The sequence below is a fragment of the Parambassis ranga genome, chromosome 16 (genome assembly GCF_900634625.1).
Source record: "Parambassis ranga chromosome 16, fParRan2.1, whole genome shotgun sequence".
NCBI lineage: Eukaryota > Metazoa > Chordata > Actinopteri > Ambassidae > Parambassis > Parambassis ranga.
In genome coordinates, this window is record NC_041036.1 from 13,711,822 (window position 1) to 13,729,061 (window position 17,240).

General features: G+C 43.6%; 1 protein-coding gene across 4 annotated transcripts; it reads left to right on the top strand.

Annotated features, from left to right (window-relative positions):
* The first annotated feature begins 1,177 nt into the window (after positions 1 to 1,177).
* On the top strand, positions 1,178 to 16,743 carry chd4b (chromodomain helicase DNA binding protein 4b). Of its 4 annotated transcripts, none has more exons than XM_028424371.1 (40): positions 1,178 to 1,424; positions 1,702 to 1,923; positions 2,370 to 2,494; positions 3,013 to 3,270; positions 3,375 to 3,490; positions 3,587 to 3,686; positions 3,774 to 3,984; positions 4,108 to 4,229; positions 4,320 to 4,443; positions 4,552 to 4,724; positions 5,264 to 5,509; positions 5,795 to 5,998; positions 6,079 to 6,290; positions 6,425 to 6,556; positions 6,646 to 6,745; positions 6,833 to 7,024; positions 7,233 to 7,433; positions 7,549 to 7,686; positions 7,831 to 7,952; positions 8,066 to 8,239; positions 8,342 to 8,483; positions 8,573 to 8,822; positions 8,911 to 9,035; positions 9,127 to 9,219; positions 9,308 to 9,449; positions 9,564 to 9,733; positions 9,824 to 10,013; positions 10,817 to 10,903; positions 12,078 to 12,169; positions 12,282 to 12,415; positions 12,650 to 12,794; positions 12,882 to 13,038; positions 13,127 to 13,212; positions 13,316 to 13,571; positions 13,664 to 13,720; positions 13,807 to 13,968; positions 14,045 to 14,153; positions 14,296 to 14,428; positions 14,515 to 14,719; positions 15,504 to 16,743. In XM_028424371.1, exons 2-40 carry the CDS (start codon positions 1,860 to 1,862, stop codon positions 15,704 to 15,706), a joined length of 5,952 nt encoding a protein of 1,983 aa, XP_028280172.1. In that variant the 5' UTR covers positions 1,178 to 1,424; positions 1,702 to 1,859; the 3' UTR covers positions 15,707 to 16,743. The 4 variants fall into 4 exon arrangements, with proteins under 4 accessions (XP_028280172.1, XP_028280174.1, XP_028280175.1 ...); XM_028424373.1 differs by having other exon boundaries at positions 9,824 to 10,001; XM_028424374.1 differs by having other exon boundaries at positions 9,824 to 10,001; positions 14,515 to 14,710.
* The last annotated feature ends 497 nt before the right edge of the window (positions 16,744 to 17,240 follow it).

Here is a 17,240-nt window from a genome sequence, read left to right on the forward strand (position 1 = left end):
AGGGGAGCTCTCTCTCTTTCTCTCCCTCCACCTGTACTTCAGTGATGCAGAGTCTTTAGCATTGCGTCACAAAGGTCAAATGAAGTCAATACGTTTTCATTTATAAAGATGTAATTCAAGTGCACCTTCTTGCAACTTTTTATCTGGACTTGTTGCACGCTCAAGTGCTTTTACTTTGAAGTGGTGGTAAAGATGAAACACACCATCCTAAAATAAACAGTTTTTACTTTAGTGAACACGTGTATTTATTTATTTAGAAATTAGCAGCATAAAGTTGCAATGGGCTGCAATGCCAGAAGCGAGTAAGTACATGTGATCTATTGCCTATACCAGATGTTGATTTATTCGTGCAGTCTGCTGGCTCACAGTTTATTATTTACTCTTTTGAAAGGCCTGAGGTGTGCAGCAGCTCACATCTTATTTACTGCATTATAAAGTGAACTTGAAGGCTGCATTTTGGATCAATTAATTCACTCCTGACCTGCATCTCACAAGATCCCACCAAGACCTTGTTGCACACCTGTTGTTGGGCTGTGTTGCGGATGCAGGAGTTGATCCTGGACAGGCTGCCGTGCGGTCCAGCTGTGGTAACACGGCTGTGACAGGAGGCCTCTGCTTGCTCTTTAGGGAAGCAGTGTCAGCGTGTCAGCAGGCCTGTGTGACCCGCACACTGCATACGGCCTACCTGTGCTGTACAAAGAAGAGTGACAGCTTTTTGACTTGTTGGTGTAGTCATGCTCACTGCCAGGTGGATGCTCCGTGAATATTATGGTCTGTCACAGTGGACTTCAGCTCCCCTGGAGACCATTTGACTGGTGTGTTTTTTTTTCTTTCTTGTCTTTTAGGAGTTGGGTATATTATGGGATGTATCTTGCTACTGCTGGAGTATTATGGTCTGTCAAGAAGAGGAGGGAGGGGGTGTCACCATGACAACGGGGTTGCTAAGGGGGCTGGGACTACTCGTGGAAAGGGGAAGGAGTGTGCATGCAATGAGTCTGGTGCATGCATGTCTAGAAGTGGCAGTGTACGTGCGTGCGCGCGCGTGGTGGAGGGGGTGGGGGCAAGCTGAGTATTATGGTCTGTCCGTTGCGAGGTAACTATGCAGAGTCCTGTGTGAGTGTGGGAGGGGGGATTATTATGGGATGTCTGCCCCCTTTGTGTGTTTGTGAGGATGTTAGCTAAGCGCTGCCTGTGAGGTTGGGGGAGAGAGAAGAGGGGGACGGAGCGGCGTATTTTGGGTCATTGACGGCTCATTATTTTTGTGTGTGTATACATTTCACTGATCACGGTTCAGCTGCGCTTAATGAAGGAACACTAAATGACAACAACTGACACACAAACAGCTTGATTTGTATTAATTCCTGCACCGTGTCAGAGAGAGACAGAGAGCACACCTCGAGCCGGGACTACACACGCACACTACAGTAAGTTTCTCATGTGTAAAGGTAGGCTTTGAAATGCTTAAACTTTTCTCTGATGTGTCGTTTTAACTCGACAGTGCTAACACACTGTTTATTTTCGCATTAGCGACGGGTGTCACACTTAATTCCATTCACTTCTGTGTAGAAATATACCTGCTGATCAGCATAGATAATAATCTAGTTATCCAACTTGTTTGAGTAGGCTGGCGCTTAATTAGATGCAATGAAAATGAGTAAAGCTACCAACCAATGCCATTTATTATTATTTATTTATTTCCAGCACCCAGCACGCCCCCCCCCTTCCCTTCCTGGACACCCCCGGTCCATTCTCCACCAGTCCCACGTCATTTTCCCTCCTCCCTCGCCGACCGAGGAGCAAGGTTTAGGAGGGATTAATTCGACCAGCAAGAAATAAAAAAATAAAAATACGTTGGGAAAATGTCGTGTAGCGAGGATGAAAGAGAAGACTTCGGAGCGGCGGATGAGCACTCACTTATGCACGGTAAGCTCGCCTTTTCCTCTGAAGAAGCTTCATCTCTCTGTAACTTGAGCTTCGCCTTCACCGCGATGCTAAGCTAGCTTCAGCTAGCCAGGAGTAGTCTGTTTGGGCCGTCCGTCACTCGCCATGATAGATGAGTTAGCTAACTTGGAAACCAAGTATTCAGAGTTTTCTTTTTCCTTTATAACTCGACTTATTTCGTTGACCCTCCGGCTTCGCTCCACGAGTGTGGGCGTGAGCTGTCAAAGTTTCAAAGACACAAAACATGACAAGTTGCTGTTGTGGTATTCACGCTGTGTGTGCGTGTGTGTGTGTTTGTGCGTGCACGGGCATTTGTCAGTCGTGTCAGTGCGCGGTCCCTGGTTCGCTCGCTGCTTCGGCCTGCAGTCGTGCTTCTGTCCGTGTGTGTCCACTGTCCTCTCCCGTTAACGAAAGCGTGTCACTGGCAGATGAGGACGAGCCGGAGGATGCTGTGTCTGACGTAGAGGAGGTACCAAAGTCAAAGAAGAAGAAGAAAGCGAAGAAAAGCAGCCGAGAGAGCCGGAGCAGCAAGAGGCAGAGAACCATCCGAGAGGTGAGGGCGCCGGACAAAGTTATAACACCTACAAAGTCTCTGACATTTTACTTTATTAAAACTTGTGTCAAAACAATGTAGGATGCAGCAAATTCTCAATGGGAGGAAAGTGTTTCAGATAATGGATTTATTGCTAGCTGATTACTGATACTATAAACATCTCAAACTGATGGAGTTGCAGCTAATTAATTAATTGATTTAGTGTATAGCTGTGAAAAATTGTATTTGTTATTTTAAAAGTTATCTGACCCTTAGTTTCTTAAGTAATTGTTTGCTGTTAGGGATGCTACTATCAGCTTTAAATTCTTCTGTAATTATACATGAATAATCAAATAAAAATCAGCTATTTGACAGTATTGAGTCCAGTGACTTACTACTCTCCATCCTAATAGAGAGGCCTAAACTTCACAAGAAAAAACAAACAATACTTTGAGATTCTGACGTCTGTAATATATTTAAAGAAGCATAGAAGCACTAGTGTCTTGATGTAATTTGCAAAGCGGTCCTTCATCTTGCAGGAATTGCCAGTCAGCTCCCCAGAGCACCTGATTGGTGTGGAAGCAGCAGAGAGGGATGCAGATGAGGGAGGCATGCGGTCAGACAGTGAAGGAAGTGATTATGCCCCAGGGAGGAAAAAGAAGAAACGCTCCAGCTCTGCTAAAGACAAGAAGAAAGGAGGTGCAGCAGGAGAGAAAGGAGGCTCATCCAGCTTGAAGAGCAAACGTAAAGATCCTGAACCAGAAGAAGATGATGATGAGGATGATGACGATTGCCAGGTAAAAAAGCATTTAGGCTCACTGTGTAGTTTGTGTCGTGGGGGTTGGCAGGTAAAATTATTTTTCCTGATGTTATTCTTTTCACCGCTTTACTTCTGCTTCAGCCTAAAAGCTCTGCACAGCTGCTGGAGGCCTGGGGCATGAAAGACATTGACCACGTCTTTACTCAGGAAGACTACAGCTCCCTCACAAATTACAAGGCCTTCAGCCAGTTTGTCAGGTGAAGATTCCATTTACATATTAGGTGCTGATATTATTGCCTGCTCTTACCTTGTCTTAAATAAAATCATTATAATCATTCATTGTGTGTCTTTAGGCCATTAATTGGGGCAAAGAACCCCAAAATTGCAGTGTCTAAAATGATGACTTTGATGATGGCTAAGTGGCGAGAATTCAGCACAAACAACCCTCTAAAGGTATTTCAAGTTTGAACTTAGTTTGCAGATCTTTGTGTTTGACTTTAGGGGACAAAGGTTCTCACTCTGTGCTGTGTCCGTCTGCAGGGCTGTGCTACTGCTAATGCAGCCCTGGCAGCAGCCAATGTGGCAGCAGCTGTGGAAAACATGGTGGTTGCAGGCACAGATGGAGGGGCAGAGACTGCTCCTAATGCCACATCTGCATCAGCCTCTACTCCTGCAGTTACTTCAACGCCCTCTGCACCTCCAGCAGCCCCAGCACCTCCACTCCGCAAGGCCAAGACCAAAGAAGGAAAAGGTAAAGTGAGATAAAAGCAAAAAGGTTGGATATAATGATGAGTGAACCGATTATTAACAGATTATTGGCTGTATGTGTTTACATTGGAGTTATAATTCGGTTCTTATTTAACTATTTTTTTAGGTCCCAATGCTCGTAAGAAATCAAAGTCTGCATCTAAGCCTCCACCTAAACCGAAACCCAAGAAGGTGGCTCCACTCAAGATCAAACTAGGGGGTCTCAACAGCAAGAGGAAGCGCTCCTCTGTAAGATTTAGCAGCTTCAGAATATTAATAATGTACTTAAGTATAATGAGGTGTTAGTCTAACAGTTTTCATTCTGTCTCACTGTATTAGAGTGATGAAGATGAACCTGATGTTGACAGTGACTTTGATGATGGGAATTTCTCAGTGTCTGATGGCTCCAACCGCAGCAGCCGGAGTAAGAAGAAACCCAAGAGTGCAAAGAAAAAGAAGAAAGGTCAGCATGGAAGTATTACGAAAACTTAAATACACTATGATTACCTTTGCTGACCGACATCAAAGGTCAATGTGAGGGTCTACCCCTGACCTAATTTTTGCCTCTTAGTGGAGACTGAAGATGGTGATGGCTATGAGACAGACCACCAGGACTACTGTGAGGTGTGCCAGCAGGGAGGAGAGATCATTTTGTGTGACACCTGTCCAAGAGCTTATCATATGGTCTGTCTGGACCCTGACATGGAGAAGGCGCCAGAGGGCAAGTGGAGTTGTCCACACTGTGTGAGTACCACTGTGTAAAGATGACCATTATGGTGTATGTGCCTAATTCTTGTAGTATAACCCAGGAGGGCAGAAAATACACCTGTCATTATGTGGAAGAGTATCTCTGGAAAGTTGCTCTGACAAGAGAGTTGATTGTTGTGAAATGGACTAACCATTTTTTGTGTCCTCCATTTCTCTTTGTCCTCTGCTGTCCCCCTCACCCATTTGCTCTCATTCCTGTCTGTTCTTTTTCATTCCCTACCACCCCCCCACCCCATCCTCCATTTCCTCCTCTTGTCCCTCCCCTCCCGCTCTCTCCCTCCCTCCCTGTGGCTCTGCACACAAACATGCACACGCACGCAATGCACACCCACCCACCTCTGGTGCTCTTGAATCTCTCCCCCGCACCCCTCCCCTTTTTTCCTTTCACTCCGTTCCGCATACCTTCCTTGCCTGTCTGCCCCCCCTCTTCCCCCCCACACATGCACTCACGCGCGCGCACACACACACACACACACACACACACACACACACACTGTCTGTAATTCTGCCACCAGGAGAAGGAGGGAATCCAGTGGGAGGCCAGGGATGATCTGTCCGAGGCTGAAGGGGAGGATGATGATGACAGAAGGGATGAAGGGATGGAGGAGGAAGACGACCACCACATTGAGTTTTGCCGTGTGTGTAAGGATGGAGGAGAGCTGCTTTGCTGTGACACTTGCCCCTCCTCCTACCACATCCACTGCCTCAACCCTCCTCTCCCTGAGATCCCCAATGGGGAATGGATCTGCCCCCGCTGCAAGGTGAGCACTGTGCACTGGTGCATATGAATCTGCGAGTGCTCATGTGGATTGCAAATTCCATCTTATGGTGGAGATAAAGAGCCCTTTCTCCTGTTGTGGATACGTTTACCTACTGTATGTCACATAAACAATGGCATTTAAGCAGTTTTTACTTGAATAATTTATTGTGTTGTATAAATTCATAGCAGGTATTTTTCCTTATTGGGGCTGTTCACTGATTAAATGTTCTTCTTACAGTAGAACAGCCCTAGGGTATTTACTGTCCACACTCCCACTTTCCAACAGTGTCCACCAATGAAGGGCAAAGTCCAAAAGGTTTTAACATGGCGCTGGGGGGAGCCGCCAGCCCCCACGCCTGTCCCCCGGCCTGTTGACCTTCCTGCTGATGCTCCTGACCCTCCACCCATGGCTGGCCGCAGGGAAAGGGAGTTCTTTGTCAAATGGTGCAACATGTCCTACTGGCACTGCTCCTGGGTGCAGGAGCTGCAGGTACCGTGGTTCACTCTCTGAAAAGTTTTGTCCAACTTAGTTTTTGGTCATCTATTTATAACAAACAAACTCTTTTCCAGTTGGAGTTGAACTGCCAGGTAATGTTCCGTAACTACCAGAGGAAGACTGACATGGACGAACCACCACCAGTCGACTTTGGAGGCGAGGGTGATGATGACAAGAGCACCAAGAGGAAAAACAAGGACCCTCTCTTTGTCCACATGGAGGAGGAGTTTAGCCGCTTCGGAGTTAAGATGGAGTGGCTGATGATCCACCGCATCCTCAACCATAGGTACAAAAAAATCCAACAAAGCAACCAAAAAGGAAACAAGATTTTATATTCTTCTATTACAATATGTGCAGATAATAATAACAATAATAATAATCATTGTATGTGTTTTACTCGCGTCTTTGTTTTCATGTTAGTGTTGATAAGAAGAACAATGTACATTATCTGATCAAATGGAGAGATCTGCCATATGATCAATCAACCTGGGAGAGTGAAGACATGGACATACCAGAGTATGACACATACAAGCAGACATACTGGAATCACAGGTATGCATTTGTTAATGTTGTAAAATGTTCTACAGTTATACAAGGACTATTCATTCAGAACTTCCCCTTTTTTTGCTGTTCCCCATTAGAGAGCTTATAATGGGTGATGAGGGCAGACCTGGAAAGAAGCTGAAAAAGACAGTTAAAGTCAAGAAGGCAGAGCGACCACCTGCTAATCCAGTAGTAGATGTAGGTATTTCCATAAATTGCGTTTTTAAAAAAACTATTAGTTGAATCAGGAGAGGTGCATTTTTTTTTGTGGTTGCTTCATTCCAGCCCACCATCAAGTTTGATCGGCAGCCTGATTACCTGGACAGCACAGGAGGAACTCTGCATCCCTACCAACTGGAAGGGCTGAACTGGCTGAGGTTTTCTTGGGCTCAAGCCACCGACACTATACTGGCTGATGAGATGGGTTTAGGCAAAACGGTTCAGACAGCTGTCTTCCTCTACTCACTGTACAAGGAGGTAAGAAACCACTTCGACACGCACACAGTTTAAGCAGGGTAGGAATCAGGCCTGTTTCAAGTAACTCTGTCTATTAAACAGGGTCAAGAGATGAACTCTAAAAACGCAGCAAGATCAATACAGTTGTATCAGTGTTTACATACTGATTTATTTCACAGTAAATCTGTGAAATCTTTGCTAATGTTCGTTTTAACGTTCACCAACACAGGGTCACTCCAAAGGTCCTTTCCTGGTCAGTGCTCCTCTGTCCACCATCATTAACTGGGAGAGAGAGTTTGAAATGTGGGCCCCCGACATGTATGTGGTCACCTATGTGGGGGACAAAGACAGCAGGGCGGTTATCAGAGAGAATGAGTTCTCCTTTGAGGGAAATGCCATCAGAGGAGGAAAAAAGGCATCCAAGATGAAGGTAAGGAGTAGACTGAATCGAGGGGGATCTATACAGGTTCTATAAAGGTTTAACTATCAGTTTTAATTGGTATGCTGTTTTTCCACTTCTTTTTCTGTTCAACTGCACATTGCAGAAAGACTCACCGGTCAAGTTCCATGTTCTGCTTACCTCCTATGAGTTGATCACTATTGATCAGGCTGTGCTGGGCTCCATTGAATGGGCCTGTCTGGTTGTTGATGAGGCACACAGACTGAAGAATAACCAGTCCAAGGTAAAAACAAAGGCTTCATTTTGTTTTGTTTGTGCATTAATCTGCATCGTAAACCATCAAATGCTGCTGAAAATATTATATTAATTATTATAATATTATAATTATATTATATACATTTTTTGATTTGCTCCTTGCTATTGCCAGTTCTTCCGAGTGTTGAACAACTACCCACTGCAACACAAGCTGCTGCTGACCGGCACTCCTCTTCAGAACAATCTGGAGGAGCTTTTCCACTTGCTAAACTTCCTGACACCCGAGAGATTCAAGTCAGTTGATCCTCTGTACTGTACAAGGCCACAGCAGTTGTGGTTTTATGGTAGATACAGTGATGACGTCTACAGCTGCTGTACGTTTATTTGTATGTTCTTTTGTTCTGTAGCAACTTGGAAGGTTTTCTGGAGGAGTTTGCAGACATTGCAAAAGAGGACCAAATTAAGAAGCTCCATGACATGCTGGGACCACACATGCTCAGAAGGCTGAAAGCTGATGTATTCAAACACATGCCTTCAAAGACTGAGCTCATTGTTCGAGTGGAGCTTAGCCCCATGCAGAAGTAAGTGATAATAGGCTGGTCTAGTAAGAATTTTGCGGACAGTTTGTCTGATCTTTGCTGTTTTTTTCTGATGCCATTTGTATTTGTTTTTTTGTAACCCAGGAAATACTACAAGTTCATTCTAACACGCAACTTTGAGGCCCTGAACACTCGCGGAGGTGGAAACCAAGTCTCTTTGCTCAATGTTGTGATGGACCTCAAAAAGTGCTGCAATCACCCTTACCTCTTTCCAGCAGCTGCCAATGTAAGGTTTTAATGCAGCTGTTTGTTTTATTGCTGAATTATGTCTCACTGAATCTTTAAGAGTTATTCAGATTTCTTATCTAATTTCAGGAGGCACCAAAACTTCCAAATGGCATGTATGAAGGCACTGCCCTGACAAAGTCTTCAGGGAAGCTGATGCTGCTCCTGAAGATGATGAGAAAGCTGAAGGAGGGGGGGCACAGGGTTTTGGTTTTCTCTCAGATGACCAAAATGCTCGATCTGCTGGAGGACTTTTTGGAGAATGAGGGATACAAATATGAAAGAATTGATGGAGGAGTCACTGGCAACTTAAGACAGGAGGCCATTGATCGCTTTAATGGTAAGAAGATGAATGCATCAACGTCCTGATTTGCTTCGTAGGACAGCTATCTGTTTCTTTAATTAAAATTCTGCTCTTCATCCAACAGCTCCTGGTGCTCAGCAGTTTGCTTTCCTCCTCTCCACCAGAGCTGGTGGGTTGGGCATTAATCTCGCCTCTGCTGACACTGTCATTATCTATGACTCTGACTGGAATCCCCACAATGACATCCAGGTATGCAAACCACAGGTTTAAGCTCACATCTATGTCAGCATGTTTGTTTTATAGGGGACAGGTAATTATGTGTTTTGTATGGGTTTTGTAGGCGTTCAGCAGAGCTCATCGTATTGGCCAGAACAGGAAAGTGATGATTTATCGCTTTGTTACCAAAGCATCTGTGGAGGAGAGGATCACACAGGTCAGTGAAAAAGAACACTATTTAATAAAATGCATCTGTGTTCACCTTCTCACTGCTTGCTTTCCTTCCACCTACTTTCTTTTGCCAGGTGGCAAAGAAGAAGATGATGCTCACTCACCTGGTGGTGCGACCCGGCCTCGGCTCTAAGACAGGCTCCATGTCAAAGCAGGAGCTTGATGACATCCTCAAGTTTGGAACCGAAGAACTGTTCAAGGATGAAGTTGGGGAGGGTCAGTTAAATTTTTTTGCATCCCTTATCCAGACCAGTTTGTCTGGGATGCCAGTTTAATATGACAGATATTTTAGATAAGTCTCTGCTTCTCATCGACTTATTCTGCTTTCAGGGGACAACAAGGAGGATGACAGCAGTGTGATCCACTACGATGATCAAGCAATTGACCGTTTGCTGGACAGGAATCAGGATGCCACAGACGACACTGAGCTCCAGAGCATGAATGAGTACCTCAGCTCTTTCAAAGTGGCCCAGTATGTGGTCAAAGATGAAGACGATGAGGTACAGAATGAACCTAACTACAACAACATTGTTTTAAGTTGCAAAATGTGTTTTAATGTGTTTTCTTAAGTTAAATCTCTTATCATTTAGGAGGAGGAGGTGGAACGTGAGGTGATCAAGCAGGAGGAAAGTGTTGATCCTGACTACTGGGAGAAGCTGCTTCGTCATCACTATGAGCAGCAGCAGGAAGATCTTGCCCGCAATTTAGGCAAAGGCAAAAGAACTCGAAAGCCAGTCAACTACAATGATGGCTCCCAGGAGGACCGAGGTATTACACAGGGTACAGAACAATATATAATGCAACCTTTTCTTGTGTGTGTGTGCTGTGCAGTGCTGTTTGTTTGGTGTTGGTGTAACATGACAGGAGATACGTATCTCATTAAAGTGTATTTTAGTTTTGGGGCTTGTAATTCCGTAAAGAACTGTGTTAGTTGTGTGTTACTATATATACACATTATTTTTTTCTCCCAATCAAGCCTGCTTAAAATCATTTATTGGAACCTTGGGTCTTGTTACTACTGTAAGTTAGGATCTGTGTCCACGTGGTGTTTTTAGGTCTAATGGGCTAAAGCCCAGTTTTTAATCTTAGCACTGGGTTTTGGAGTGATCCTAAATTGTACACATAACACTCACCAGCCACAATCCAATCAGGCCAATTTGCTTCTACAAACACACTTTTTTTGTTGAACAGCAACAGTGCCTGTAGGAAAATTTTAGACATTTTCAACTACGTGGACTCAAACCAACTGCAAGAAAAGCTGAGCACTCTTTCGCTCTCCTTTTTGAAACCAGTTGAAAATAGACTAATGAAATGTGCCCTCTAGTATTTATGCTGTGTTTGTATTCAGTGGTGGGGTTCAAAATGTTATTTGACCTTATACCTATTTGTATTTTGCAGTCAAAAAGAATTTTTCTACTGTTTATTGAGATAGAAAGTCAATCGGACAAATTAGCCCCTCTGTGGAAACATGGTTTTGATGCAGCAGCTCCCCCTTCTGGTTAAAATCCCAATTCATTTATATTTGTGTCAGACTGACTAGTTAGTGAAGACTTTTCTCTTTGCTTTGCCTGTGCTCTGTTTAGACTGGCAGGAGGATCAGTCAGATAACCAGTCGGATTACTCAGTGGCCTCGGAGGAGGGTGATGAGGACTTTGATGAACGGACTGAGGGTAAGGCTCAATGTTTTTGATACTGCTGTTCAGAGAGGGAATGTGTTGGTTTGGTTTACATTTACAATGCTAAGACACAGACATTTGCTCAGTTGTCCAGTTTTCCAACCCCTTTCAGACATGGGATGCAGAATATCTCTGGCTTCATCAGTCAGGTAGAGTGATGTCAGTGATTCATGGTACTCACAGCTTCATTGAGACATACCCACGACAGTGACAGAGACAGCCGTGTGGGATTTGCCAGTTGTGAGAGATTGGATTGGCCACCATCTGCACCATCCATTCCTACCTTTAGTCAGACTTGAAGCTGACACCTTCTGATGCTGTCCGGTTAATGTTAAGGACTACGTGTCTGAAAGGGGCTCTAAAGATTTGATTTGATTGGAAGATTTTATCTCAGCAACATAGCATTGATGTGGGTGTTCCTGATTAGACTGGTAACAGATAATAAGGTGTGTGTCATTCACTAACAACCTTCCAACCACCCCTGCAGATATGTATTCAGATTCAGATGACAGCTATGATATCCTCCTCGACAACATCAACAACAGCTCACGAAACAACTACTGCTTTGAGCGTAGAGAGGCAAGAAAAGACAGAAAGAAAAATAATAAAGACAGACGGAAAAAGGGAAAGAAAATTGACCTCAACAGTTTCTCAGCCAGCTGAAATGCCTGCATGCACTTTAAAGACACTGTTTAAGTTGACATTACCTGTTTACCTGTTTGTTTAAAAAGCACTTTGTTCAAACTGTTCATTTGTATTTAGTCGGTTTCTGTCAATTGATGATGACGTTGCACTTGATCTATTTGTCAATTTAACAGTGGAATGAGATGTATTTTTTACTGTTTGTATTTTTAGTTCTTTTAATTAGAGCTCTATTTCAATTGTATTACCTGAGAAACACCAGCATACTGCTTTCAGTTGTAAATGTTCTGAAAGTATTAAAATATATTTAATGTAAAAGTGTGGAGGGATTGTGAGGAGAGGCAGCTTCAGCAGGATCAGAGTAAGTGCAATATCTTCACAGAGGCATTTAAAACAACGATTACGACACATGGTCACACATCAGAATTCAGTTATATTTGAACTGTTTAATGTGATTTTGACTGTATGTTGCTCATTATTAATCCTGAATTTTAAGTAGACTGACTTTTCCTTTTGGTTCTTATAGCCAATGCCCGCAGACCAAACCGCAAAGGGCTGAGGAACGACAGGGATAAACCTTTGCCTCCTCTGTTGGCCAGAGTTGGTGGAAACATCGAGGCAAGTTGTTCCTTCTGAACTTTGTTCTCTTTTCTTTCTTCTGAAAACTCAGGAAAATCCTGTTTGTTAAGGCAGAATTTAATTTGTATGTACATGGCCTCCTACATTTTAGGTGTTGGGCTTCAATGCACGGCAGAGGAAGGCTTTCTTGAATGCAGTGATGCGTTATGGGATGCCTCCCCAGGATGCTTTCACCAATCAGTGGCTAGTCAGAGACCTGCGAGGAAAGTCTGAGAAAGAGTTCAAGTGAGTCTGATGTTTTTTTACTTACCAGTGCTCTGTATTGAACCTCATCACTTATTGATTTTTTAATCAAAATCATCAAGTTGTTGCTAAGCTTATAATGTTTTCTGCTTATTCTTTGATTAGGGAAGTTCATTTCCTAGGCCTTTCACTGCTTTAAATATTTAGGCGAGTTCTTGTACAGCTGCCACATTTAAACAGTCCTAAGGCAATTTCACCTTCCTCACATGTTTGCAGGGCCTATGTGTCTCTATTCATGCGTCACCTTTGTGAGCCGGGGGCAGATGGTGCTGAGACTTTTGCAGATGGCGTCCCACGCGAGGGTCTGTCAAGGCAACACGTGCTCACTCGCATTGGTGTGATGTCACTTATTAGGAAAAAGGTATAGTTTCATAATTCCACAATAAACAGAACAGTTACATTTGATGGCTGATTGATAGATGAGCTGATCTAACATGTTGATGAACAGGTGCAGGAGTTTGAACATGTGAATGGTCAGTGGTCAATGCCCTGGATGGCAGAGCTGGAGGAGAATAAAAGAGCTGCGGCTTTGGCTGCTGGTGAAGACCCAAAGACTCCTTCCACTGGGACTCCTGCAGACACACAACCCAACACTCCTGTCCCAGGTACACACACACACACACACACACTGACCTCACACATAGTGCTGATATATAAAAACGTTGTGTGTGTGTGTGTTTTCTCTTTGCACAGAGGATTTGTCTAAATCAGAGGATAAGGAAGACTTAAAGAAGGAGGGAGAGGACGGCAAAGCAGCTAAGAAGGCAGAGGACCCAGAGGTACATTTTGCTTCTATTTCTGTATTATATTATTATTTTCTGGGCAGTCATTCTCAGTCATTTGCAGATTTTTACTAATACAAAACTCTCCTTCCTCACCTAGATTATAGAAATCCCAGATGAGTCTGAAAAATCTCCTGTAGGTGAAAAGAAAGAAGAAGTAGATCCTGCTGCAGAGAATGAGGAGAAAGAGAAGAAGACAGAAGGAGCTGAAGGGAAAGAGAAGGAGGGCGATGACATGAGCAAAGAGAAAGAAGAGAAGGAGAAGTCTTCAGTGGTAGCAGACAAAAATGCTTCTGCTGATGTTAAGGGGGAGGGTTCCGAGGGCAAGATGGAGTCAGAGGTGGACAAGACTAAAGGTGAGGCACATGATCACTGTAAGGTGTGTTTTAAACATGCGAAAACATGTTTCCACTCAATCTGCACTTTTCTGGTGCTTCTCTTGTTTCAGCTGAGAATGGTAAAGACGAAAAGATGGACTTAAGTTCACCTACTGAAGAGAAGAAAGGTAACTTTCTCACGTGTTAAAATATATTAGTAATGATGAATTTTTGTCATTTAGAATTGCGTGCAACTCATTATTTTTTTTCTCAGAGCAAAAAGAAGAGAAGGATGTGAAGACAGAGCCTGGCAAGCTGCAGAATGGAGAGAACACCAAAGAAGGAGGAACAGCTGCGCTGGTCAACGTCAGCGAGGAGAAGAAGAAAGCCACCAAGCAGAGGTTCATGTTCAACATTGCTGATGGAGGATTCACAGGTGGGCACACAGAGAGACACACTCCTGGTCATCTCCTTTTTTGTTTCCTTTGTGACCCTTTGTGCCTCCTTTCCAGAGCTTCACTCTCTGTGGCAGAATGAAGAGAGGGCAGCCACTGTCACCAAGAAGACATTTGAGATTTGGCATCGTCGCCATGACTACTGGCTGTTGGCTGGCATTATACAGTATCCTTTCAACAGGCGTTTTCCTGAACACAGAATAAGTGAGGGAAAACAGGTCTGGAGTTCATTACACCTTGCTCTCCTTGCTTATATGATAATGAGCAACCTCAGGCATGTTGTTACCCTTGACTTTGGCGTCTCTCAGACATGGCTACGCTCGATGGCAAGATGTGCAGAACGATGTGAGGTTTGCCATCCTCAATGAGCCTTTCAAAGGGGAGATGAGCAGAGGAAACTTCCTGGAGATTAAAAACAAATTTCTAGCCCGCAGGTTCAAGGTGAACTGAGTTATCAAATGATTCCTGTGTTTGTTCGTATGTTTGTGTTTGTTACAAAGCTTACTGGGTAAATGTCTCTGGTATAGTTGCTGGAGCAGGCGTTGGTGATAGAGGAGCAGTTGCGGAGGGCAGCCTACCTGAACATGACTGAGGACCCAGCTCACCCTTCTATGGCCCTCAATACTCGTTTCAGTGAGGTGGAGTGTCTTGCTGAATCCCACCAGCACCTCAGCAAGGAGTCCATGTCTGGAAACAAGCCTGCCAATGCAGTGCTGCACAAAGGTGAAACATGCAAGTATATAGTATATATATATATATATATAGAAAGAGAGATGTTTGTAGACTCATCTCAGTCTTATGATTGAAAGACAGGGACTGTTTAGTATTTGCACTGCTCATTGTTTTTCACTTATTCTTTCAGTCATGACAAGTGTCTCACTTGTTGTTTTTGCTTCAATAAAAAGGAAACTAGTTACTGCAGCCACACAGGCTGAGAAGAATGTAGCTTCTGCTGTCTTCACTGTAGAACTGCAGCAATCTGATTAGCCGTAAAACTTAAAACATGTCATGTAAGGTATTTCTAATTGTGCTTTACTTATATATACAAATATGTATTTAGCTTCAGTATATTCTAATGATGGCCATTAATGAAATGTGTGTACTTTTGGCCTGCATTCTTGCACATTTGCATTTAACCAGGTCTACACAACCTGTTGATATTTGGATTTCTGTTCTAGTCTCAATATGAAAATATTGTGGTTGTGGGAGAGGAGTTATGGCGCCTGTTATAGTATCATTAGCATAGACAAGGGATCCGATATGTATATAGAAATATTGACATTTCCAGACCAGTAATGTCACCAGCAGCAAACACCAGACACAACAGTGCAGTTAAAAACAGAGCCTTTACTGGGTTGAACAAGCAAAGTTTTTTTTCATCACTTCAGGAAATGAGCATAGTATGTAATATACAGGTTATGATATAGGTATCAGTATCAGTACCAGTATATAGTGTCATTTCCGAAACACTCATTCACCTTATCTTAGAGGTGGTCATTACTCTGTTTGTTTCCAGTTCTCAAACAACTCGAGGAGCTGCTCAGTGACATGAAGGCCGACGTCACTCGTCTCCCGGCAACCATCGCCAGGATACCTCCTGTGGCCGTGCGGCTGCAAATGTCTGAAAGGAACATCCTCAGCCGATTGGCAAGCCGGGGCCCCGACATCAACACCCAGAACCAGTCACAGACCTCACAGCAGATGCAGGTGCCGCGCTGACAGATCACCTGGCACATTTCACACTTGCTGTCCAAGGCCAGTCGCTCTCACCTCACCGCCATGTAGCAGACGTCCTTCCCCTACAGCCACCGTGTACAGCACTGTCAGGTTAGTTCCCCTCACTCCACACCAACATCCCGTCTCTGGGCTCGGAGAGCCTCAGCTGTGCTGTTGGACCTTGTTTGGAAAAGACTGGAACTGTAAATGTAGGATGGGAGTGAATGGACGATCGTCTCCTCTTTCTGAGGCAGACCAGATACAAGTCTCTGTCTCCTCTGCTGGGAATCACATTCAGCTCCCCTGTACCTAACACTGAACTGCGGGCAGCTCTTTTGACCTGTCCTTACAGCAGGGTAAAATGTGTGTGTGTGTGTGTAACTATATGTTCATGAAGCAGAAGACGATATCCTGAGGGAAAAGCAGCATGTTTGGGGTATACCGGTGCTTTGTAGTAACTTTTGGATTATTAAAAATATTCAAGGGATTTATCATGCTCATTTTCACCTTTAGAAAAACGTGAAATTATTTTTTCTAGAAGCCATTTAACTCTGATGTCTTTGTCTGTGTGTGTGAGTGTGTTTTCAGTATGTACTATGTATGTATCAAACAGGGCATATTGATGTGCATCTCTACTGCTGAATGCCCCAACACTGAGAGACTGTTACTGTCACTTTTGTATCAGTCAGTCAGGTCTGTTACCTCTTCTTGTGTCTTCACTCTTCTTTCCCAACTCCCACCTGCACCACCAGGTGACCCAATCTGGGATCAGCTCTTTAAACTCACATCCCAAACAGCACCTCCGACATTCCTAACAATACCACAGATTTGCTTGCTGGGACGTCTCCTGAAATCCAAACATGCAACATCTCCACATCTTTTAGTTACATGATTTTGAGAATGATGGCAATCTTAAGTTAATTTAATTTCTCACTGTCTATTGTTGTGTTGTTTTACATTATTGAAAAATAGTATGGTCCCCACATTGTTGTTTTTATTGTTGCTGTTTTTATGGACTACAATAAAACAGTTTCTCAAGATTTCTGTCAACATTTTCAGAGCAACTATTTAATCCTCAAAGCCCACCTGTGGGTATGTTGATGAAGAATCCAGGTTCTGTCTGTCTCAGAGACCTGTCACCTAAATTACACTGTGATCATAGGTGGAACTTAAAAACAGGCAGTTGTTGGACTTCGACTCTTCTAGTTGTACTTGAATGCATCATATGTAACCTACTGTTCTGTTTGAAAATGTATTCAAATCAAAGCCACAATTGTGATGTTTCATCACCACCAAAATAGTCTACATACAGTATTTCCACTACTTACGTATCACCAGGTCGAAGGTTTTTATATCTAAAAACTTCTGAGTCAAATGCCCTTACCATCAGCTGTTGTGCTTTATCAGTTAACATTTGTATGCTAATGTCTAAAGTCTCTCTAAAGATATTGACTTCTGTTTTTCTTGTGGAGAGTGAACTAAAATCTACCATAGTAGGTGAATTGAATGCCAAAAGATCCCATGCTAATACAAAATT